We start from the raw sequence: 9,102 nt of genomic DNA, 5'->3' as shown, positions 1-9,102 counted from the left end.
ATTGAATTCAACAAAAATCGAACGAATCAGAAAGAACGTAGCGAGGAGATAACTGGATCATTGTAAATCACCCTCCATCACTTTCCTCATATTCATCCGTTAATGAAATCACATATACTCATAAACAATGAAAGTTGGAAATTAGAACAGATAGAAGAGTTCAAGAGAAATAAGCGCAAGCCCAGGAGAGAAGAGAGCTGGAATGCGATTATTTATAGGTGATTTACCAAACCCTAAAGCCGTTCGAGGGCTGTTTGGTCATTTACAGTAGAAACTTTAGTTTTTTTATCTTTTCAAAATCTCCAGTCGCAATGTTAAATGAGTGATCTGTATTGCTTGCTTCAAACTGGGCATTAAAAAATATTTTTATTAAGTGTGTCTATTGATACTATGATTACATTTGCGCCGGGATCTTTTTTGGTCATGTACAAATGGCTGATAATAAATTTTTTTCTTGTATGCCTTACAAACGGGGTTTAATAATATTCCGTAAGAGTTGGAGTCGAACCCGGATGTATCGGGACAAAAGAGAATATACTCACCACGGCTATTTAATAATGCTCGACCGATAATATTTATCACAAAACAAATATAATTGTAAACGACAGTTAGAATTTAAATTACATAATAATCAGCACTAAGTCTGAACCTGGTTAAAGAATAATTATAAGAAAACTTGACTTAATTTGAAAGATGTGATTTTTGATTATAAATGAGAAATTATTTGTAAGTGTAAGTATGTTTTCAAAATTAGTTATTTGGTATTTTTTATATTCATAACTATTCAAGTAAGAAAATTATTATTATAACAACAAGATGATATAAGTTTTCTTTTAAGATGATTCTTTACATTTTGATATATTATATTTAAAAATAAAATTTAAACATTAAAAAAATAAAATTTTCAAATTTCAAATTCTAACTTGTAAATTTATAATTAATTTTTAAATTATTTACACAATGAATAATAGACTTGTCTAATTTATAAGTCTTTCTTAATTAACTTTAGGATTACTAGCTTTTTAACTCGTTAAAAGCACAAGTTGTGTTAAGTTATTTTCAATATAGCTTATTTTCTTTGTTCATTTTTTTAAAATTGAGATTATATGTATAATAAAAATAATTTAAATTTAATATTTATTTATATTTTGAAATATAAGTGCAAAAAATGCACACTATTTAAAATCTTATTATACGATTAAATTACCACTCATCTAAAATTATTAAAAATTTATTATAAAATTTGAGATCCTTGCTCAACCGGAGTCATCCCCACAAGGAGTTGATATATCAATTCCATGTCATATGTTTAAGCATTTTCGAGATTGAAGTTCTGTTTTGATTTTCTGAAATATTGTAAAATAATGATTATTTAAAATATAAATAATCAAAAATTGTGAAAAAAATTATATCCTCCAATACTGAGATTTGGTTTCTATTATCTAAATCCGTAAAAATAAGGAGTGTGATGATTGGACTTAAAGCAACAACTCCATCGAGCAACATACATATATGACAATATAAAATTCAGCACGTGAAATCATGTTTCGTTATCGTTTTTATCGTATCCAATGACATTCATATGTAGTTATTATTATTTCATATTTTTTTCTCCATAAAATAGTATAATTTTTTATATTATTTTTAGTTATTTCATTCCATTTAAGTGAACTCGTATATTATTGTACATGTGTAATACAGCCCTCAATTAGCTGTAAGTTGCACCACATGTCAAAGCCAAACTCATTTTGAATACAAAAATCCGCTGCAAAATGGTCATAGTCTTGGCATGATCCTAACTCAAGTTTTTTTTTTTTTTTTTAAATAAAAACTCGTTATAAAATACAATCTCCAACTCCAAAAAGAATATAATAATAAAGCAATTGCCCCTTCACCCTCCGAACAGACAACTTTTTCCATAACCCAACAGCCCATTCTCATAAAGCCCAAACCCCCGAACCCCTTTAAACCAGCTATATCCCTGACCCCATTGGCTAACTCACTGGCACTGAAACACAGTTTAAGCTTAGCCCGTAAAACAAGAATAAAATAATCCCCAATCCACGACTCTTATATAAACACACCAAACACACCTCCGCCCACTCAGTCTCATCTAAACACACACACTCTGAACACACAGCAGCAACAATGGCGGCGGCGGCTACTTCATTTTCACCCTCCTCCATTTCAACCACTTGCTCATCGACCAAGGCTTTGAAGCCTGAATCCAAAACCCTAGCGTTCCCTCTCGGCTTTCTCGCTTCAAGCGCTTCCAGAACCGCGATAAATTCGCTCAAGGCTCGGGTTTCGGGTAAAGGGTTCGGGTCGGGTCTTGGAGCTCGGATGGTGTCGGCGCCGTCGATTAATGTTCCTCCCGCTATTCTTGATTTCGAGACTTCCGTGTTTAAGAAAGAGAAGATTTCTCTTGCTGGTCATGAAGAGGTCTTTTTTTGAAACTTTTATTTCATCTTTTTGAAATTTATTTATATGTTTAATTGTTTATATATAATAGTTTAATTGTTACTCTTGTTGTGTTTATTTATTAATTTGTTGATAATGTTGTGTAGTATATTGTGAGGGGAGGAAGAGACTTGTTCCATTTGTTGCCGGAGGCGTTCAAGGGTATTAAGCAAATCGGTGTTATCGGTTGGGGTTCTCAGGTACATATATGATTACTCTCTTTGTCCTTTCTAATTATATGGTGTCATCATGTTGTATAATAATAGTATAACTATAGAATCACGATAAATATTTGTGACAGGGTAAATGGACTATGATTGATTAATATGTTATATGTGAAGTTTGAAATAATTGTTTACTGCTTTGGCAGGCTTAAGTTTGCGCTTTACCTTCTCATGTACTTGTATTGAGATGAATGGAGAGTGGTTTAAAGTTTTAAGTGTCAGCTTAACATCTAGCTACAATTTTTTTTTTCTTTTGCTTGTGTGAGACCTTTGGAACTTACTATATAATATTGAAGGGGCACTCTGATTAAATTTAAGATAAAAATGAGGCACTTAGCTAAAAAACGTTACTTAATTTGACCGACATGAAATGTAATATAAATCATAATTTTTTCCTTCATGAGGTGGATTGCATGAAATGCTTTGTAGAAGGATCCTTTTTTTATCTCCCTTAATTAACAAACTAATACTCCCTCTGTCCCAGTCAATTGTATACGTTTCTTTTTCACTGCTCGACACGCTTTTTAAGGCTCTTATAAAACATAGTTCCACAACTTATTTTTAAGATTTTCTTTTTTTGTATAAAAATATAAATGTTATACTTTTATACAAAAAAAGAAAATCTTAAAAATAATTTACAGAACTATACTATATTGAAGCATTAAAGTCCGTGCCGCGCCCCCGTCCCCCAATGTATACTATTGACTGGGACGGAGGGAGTATTTTGTATTGTTTCTCAATTAAATTTTTGATGGTCATCCACAGGGCCCTGCTCAAGCCCAGAATTTAAAGGATTCTCTTGTAGAAGCAAAATCTGATATTGTGGTCAAGGTAACTATCTATTGCATTATCCACCCTCAGAAACGATGATTGGTTTCTTTTTCTCTCTATTGAAGCCCTTTTTTTTGGTAATGTTTTACAATACAGATAGGTCTGAGGAAGGGTTCTCGTTCATTTGCTGAGGCCCGTGCTGCTGGATTTACTGAAGAGACTGGTACCTTAGGAGATATATGGGAGACTATATCCGGCAGTGACTTGGTCTTGCTCTTGATTTCTGATGCAGCCCAGGTCTGTGTTTTTTCTGTCATGTCAATTTGACTAGACAGTCTTCACAAATTGCAACATGAATACTATGTGCTTGCACATACATGTAGACTCTTTATTTGATTAAATTTTAAATCTGTGATCAGCTCTGTGCTGGAACTTTTAGGTTGCTTTATATCGGATATTCTAATATCTTGAAATGTACTTGCTCTGTTTTTTTATTGTAATCACATTTTTTGTTCACTTTCTGCCAAAATGTTATTATCTCTCTTGCATGATATTTTTGGATTTTCAAAAATATTCTGTGAAATAATTCGCAATCAAGCAATAGGTGTATTTTCCAGTTCCAACCGTATTAATAGAGACTTGAACAGTAGGAAGAAAATGAACAAACTCCACCAGATGCTCACTTCATATCAAGACTGGATTGTCATTGCTGTTTTCCTAGTAGTCTTTAACATCTAAAAAAATATGAACTGTGTTGGTGTATCTATCATTTTTTTTACTACATCTGTATCAACTTATGTATATCATTCGGTTGCAGGCTGATAACTATGAGAAGGTGCTATCATACATGAAGCCTAATAGCATACTTGGGCTTTCTCATGGTTTCCTGTTAGGCCATTTGCAGTCATTTGGCCTTGATTTCCCAAAAAACATAAGCGTCGTAGCTGTGTGTCCCAAAGGAATGGGTCCATCAGTGAGGCGCCTGTATGTGCAAGGTAAGGAAGTCAATGGCGCAGGCATTAATGCAAGTTTTGCCGTCCATCAGGTCAGTAGTTTCCATCCTCGTAATCTAGTTATATTTTTCCATATACTGTTTTGTAAGGTTCTATGATAACTTGGCAGGATGTTGATGGTAGAGCAACAGATGTTGCTCTTGGTTGGTCAGTTGCTCTCGGTTCTCCATTTACATTTGCCACTACACTGGAACAGGAGTACAAGAGTGACATATTCGGAGAACGAGGTAGCCTCTTTGCTCTAAAAGCAAGCCAGCTCTCAGTCATTTAATGATGTTGGCTAATTTCCAGTTTCTTGACTTTTAGGGATTTTGCTTGGGGCTGTTCACGGTATTGTGGAATCCTTGTTTAGAAGGTATACTGAGAATGGGATGAGTGAAGACTTGGCTTATAAGAATACTGTAGAAGGCATAACAGGGATTATATCGAAGACAATATCTTCGAAGGTTGGCTTATAAGTAAATTTAATAGAGACTGGAATGGCTTGTTTTGATTTTTAATGGTCTTCTATACATCTTTCCCACTATTGGGTGTTGCCCCATTGATGATGGTTCATTTCTTTGCTTTGTTGATAGGGCATGTTGGCAGTCTACAATTCATTGTCAGAAGATGAGAAAAAAGAGTTTGAGGTTGCATATAGTGCCTCATATTATCCATGCATGGAAATCTTATATGAGTGCTATGAAGATGTAGCCAGTGGTAATGAGATCAGGAGTGTAGTATTGGCCGGACGTCGTTTCTATGTATGTTACACAATTTCTCTTAGAAACTTGACTGGTATTATGTTATTGATCTATATCTCCCACAATTTACTTGTGCAAATCTATCTCATTGTCATGCAAATAATTTTTTTTGCCTTATTAGTTCTTTGTGATGTTTTTTGATATATACTATTAAGTCATTAAGTCTATAACCAACTTAAAGGAGATCGTCTGTTTTGCAGGAGAAAGAAGGCCTACCCGCTTTTCCAATGGGAAATATTGATCAAACACGGATGTGGAAAGTAGGTGAGCGGGTCCGTGCATCACGGCCAAAGGGTGATTTAGGCCCACTATATCCATTCACTGCTGGTGTCTATGTGGCTCTAATGATGGCTCAGGTAACCCTTCTTCAATGTTCCATATAGGAATTGGACAGTGTTTTGTAACTATAGTATTCACACACCTTACTACCTTAGTGTCATTAAATTATCGGGCCAGATAATTATCAAAAGAAATAAAAAATAAATTTTGTCCCATATCTGGAGGGTTGTTCCAAAATTAGTGATATCCGTGAGTTAAGTTTTCTGTTTGGGATAGGCTGTCTTATCTAGGCATCTATTATGTTGTAGAAGACAGTACTCTAATTTTATAAAAGCAAATAGTTATCTAGACACCATAAGAAAAACCAACAGATTATATGGCTTAGTCAACTATGAAAGGAAATTACTGAAAATCTGTTATATAAGTATGAAATAGTTTCTTACAACCAATATTTTTATCTCCATCAAACAGATTGAAATCCTGAGAAAAAAAGGGCACTCGTATTCCGAGATCATAAACGAGAGTCTGATCGAGTCAGTAGATTCTCTAAATCCATTCATGCATGCTCGTGGACTTTCCTTCATGGTGGATAATTGCTCAACGACAGCACGACTGGGTTCAAGAAAGTGGGCTCCACGCTTTGACTACATTCTCACCCAGCAAGCCTTGGTAGCAGTTGACAACGGTGCTCCTATCAACCAGGATCTCATTAGTAACTTCATGTCAGATCCAGTGCATGGAGCAGTTGAAGTCTGTGCCCAGTTGAGACCATCAGTGGACATTTCAGTGCCTGCAGACGCTGATTTTGTTCGTCCAGAGCTCCGCCAATCTAGCAACTAAATATTGTTCGCACTTACAAATAAAATGGGAGTGTTGGATTAGGAGGCTTATAAGTAATAGAGCATTGTATCTTATTGTCGTCTGCTTGTATGCAGGATGTTGTTCTAATATGTATTGTTCTCAGTATGAGGGAGAAGTTTATGTTTGTGATTTTGTCGGGATGGTAACTCTTTAAAAATGCGTATTCTGATTTCGTTTAGTCAAGTTTCTGTGATTTTAATGTCTTTGATATATCTATAATTAAAGGCCTAGCTCAGCTTTTCTCAATCAAGCTTGAGCTGGAATGCCTTGTTAAAGGGTTAGGAGTTAGGACAAAGCCTGTAGCCCTGTACATAATGGTAGCACCTAGGCCTGGAGTCTAAATGAACGTGACTATAATTTTTCGTTTAGTGGTTTGTTGGGGAGTTTACAACTGTTATTAAATGTAAAAAAGTTAATAATAAGCGTAAAAGTGTCCGGTAAAAAAATAGTTGCATAAATTTTCTTACTAAATAATTTTTAACAGAAAAGTCGGTAAAAAAACAGTTACATAAATTTTCTTATTAAATAATTTTTAACATGTTTTCTAGCAAAATACCGCAACAAGGTGAGGAGAGGCTTGTGTTTCAGTGTTTGCCTTGTGTAGTTTGTGTTGCACCAAGCTAGGACTTGGTCAATACTCCCTCTGTTTGGATATATTAGTCTCTTGACTTTTTTGCACGCACATTTAAGAGCTTTGACCGCACATCTAAAATTATTATTTTTAAAATTTTTTTTTTGTGAATAAAAGTATTAGTGATATATTTTAATTCACAAAAAGAAATTTTTAAAAATAATAATTTTAAATGTGCGATCAATGTTCTTAAAAGTGTGTGCAAAAAAGTCAAACGACTATTATATCCAAACAGAGGGAGTATAAAATATTTCTTACATCTAAACTTTAAATAATTCTTTATCATACTGTAAATGTAAATTGCAGATGTACAGTATCTCATAACATAGATCCTACATACAAATACAAGCTTTGTTTGCTGCAGGTGCTAGCAACTTCTACAGAAGCTGATACATGGCTCTAAGTAGTACACAATTCACATAAAAAACTGTAAACTCACAAGTTCTACAGATACTAATATATTGCACCACATAAAGATGTCCGATAGTTTTAATGTAGTTTCATACTTGAAATAGGGTAGGATGCTCGCATAGCTATGCCACATAAGCCTTCCTTTGCCGCGACACCTCTTTGAATCCTCATGTACCCTTCCTCCCCCCAGGTTGTGCCCCATGAGTTCTTCACCAACCAATACTTAGTTCCATCAGTGTCAGTGCCATAGCCGACAGCAGTTGCCGCGTGATCCAGTTCTGTACCACACTCTCCAGTAAAGACACCGCTTGAGTAGAACTGAAAGTCTGAACCCCCTGCATCAAGGGCCACAGAAATTGGCTGATTAGCAACAGCCTTTAGCAATGCAGTCTCGCTATTGGCAGGCACATCTTCGTGTCCCGTTATCTTGGCTGCATGATTGGCTTCGTTGTTGGCATTGCAAGCACCATCAGTTTCTCTGTAGGGGTAGCTTGCCTCAGTGGACAGGCCGTGATTTTGTTGAATGAACTCAAAAGCACTGTCCATTAGACCACCTTCACAACCTTGATTCACACCGCTGGTGTCACAATCCAACAGTTCCTGTTCTGATAAAGATATCAGTGCTCCTGTTTTTAGTTGCGTAAGTCCTTCCATAGCCGCCACAGCTGAAAAGGCCCAGCAACATCCTACATATATTCAAGTGTTAGAAAGTATCATTACATCAAAAAGTGTTTTTTTTTAATAACTCATTTGCACTATAATTCTTACCACATTGGCCTTGGTCTTTGACAGGTGTTACAGCGCCATTCTTTCTCCAGTCCATGGCTGATGGCACAGCAGTGACATTCTGGTATCTGAACAAAGCTGTTGATTGTGCAGACACATGGCTCTTAAATCTGTTCCTCGCGGTCTTGAACTCCTCATTAGTAAGGTCTGCAAATTCATTGATGCCTAACTTGTAAGGTCTGTTATTGGCTTTGTTGACCGACTCAATATATCTTACATTCTCCTCATACAACTTAGAACGCATGCTCCTCTCGTCATCATCTACATACACACGACCATAATGAGCCATCCACCATTTGTGATTCTCAAGCACAGGTGCTGCATTGAGGGATCGGGATTCAGCTAGTGAAGCCAACGTCCCAATGACGAAGATTGTAGCCAAACATATGCACTGACACTGACTTTTGGTAACCATTTCTTTTGTATTGAGGTTTAATATTTTGAATTTGCTGTGTGAACTTGTAGAATCTAGCAGAGGCCTTGAGTTTAAATAGAGATGCATTTTGAACTGTTGCGGTATCATTTCGAGTTTCAATGTCATTATCCAGTAGCACGCTGAGATAAAACAATCTTTTGTAGCATACGTTAAAAATCACAAAAACGCAAAATATATTAAACTTAACCACTCGCTTGTATTCAAGTGCTGCATTATTTCTGAACCCTGCCGTTTTATTTATTCTCTTTAGGCATTCTTGCAAACTACAAATTAGAGGCTTAACATAACTAAACTCACATTAACATAAGACTCCGAAAGCGACAACTGATTAATCGTATCCATACTGCATTTTCGTCCCTTGCAATGTTGCATTATGTTTAAATGCACAGTCATTAACAAAATTAAATTGAAGATTAGTCTCATACTAATACTACCATACTATTATCTATGCTTTGTAGTCTGCATTCATTTCAACGCTTTCCCAGTT

General features: G+C 35.5%; 2 protein-coding genes across 2 annotated transcripts; one reads left to right on the top strand and one right to left on the bottom strand.

Moving 5' to 3' along the window:
* The first annotated feature begins 1,992 nt into the window (after positions 1–1,992).
* LOC108218802 (ketol-acid reductoisomerase, chloroplastic) lies at positions 1,993–6,534 on the top strand. Its single transcript, XM_017391921.2, has 10 exons — positions 1,993–2,442; positions 2,568–2,660; positions 3,450–3,515; positions 3,612–3,752; positions 4,273–4,500; positions 4,578–4,695; positions 4,775–4,914; positions 5,044–5,211; positions 5,412–5,567; positions 5,962–6,534. The coding sequence occupies exons 1-10, from the start codon at positions 2,149–2,151 to the stop codon at positions 6,328–6,330; spliced, it is 1,773 nt and encodes a 590-aa protein (XP_017247410.1). The 5' UTR covers positions 1,993–2,148; the 3' UTR covers positions 6,331–6,534.
* Positions 6,535–7,290: 756 nt separating this feature from the next.
* Positions 7,291–8,670, bottom strand: LOC108217503 (senescence-specific cysteine protease SAG39-like). The gene is made up of 2 exons (XM_017390331.2): positions 8,162–8,670; positions 7,291–8,079 (listed from the first exon to the last, which is right to left on the bottom strand). Exons 1-2 carry the CDS (start codon positions 8,592–8,594, stop codon positions 7,472–7,474), a joined length of 1,041 nt encoding a protein of 346 aa, XP_017245820.1. The 5' UTR covers positions 8,595–8,670; the 3' UTR covers positions 7,291–7,471.
* Between the last annotated feature and the right edge of the window lie 432 nt (positions 8,671–9,102).

This window comes from Daucus carota, chromosome 4 (genome assembly GCF_001625215.2).
Source record: "Daucus carota subsp. sativus chromosome 4, DH1 v3.0, whole genome shotgun sequence".
NCBI lineage: Eukaryota > Viridiplantae > Streptophyta > Magnoliopsida > Apiales > Apiaceae > Daucus > Daucus carota.
Note: the sequence above shows the minus strand (reverse complement) of the source record. Positions and strands in the feature narration are given on the sequence as shown.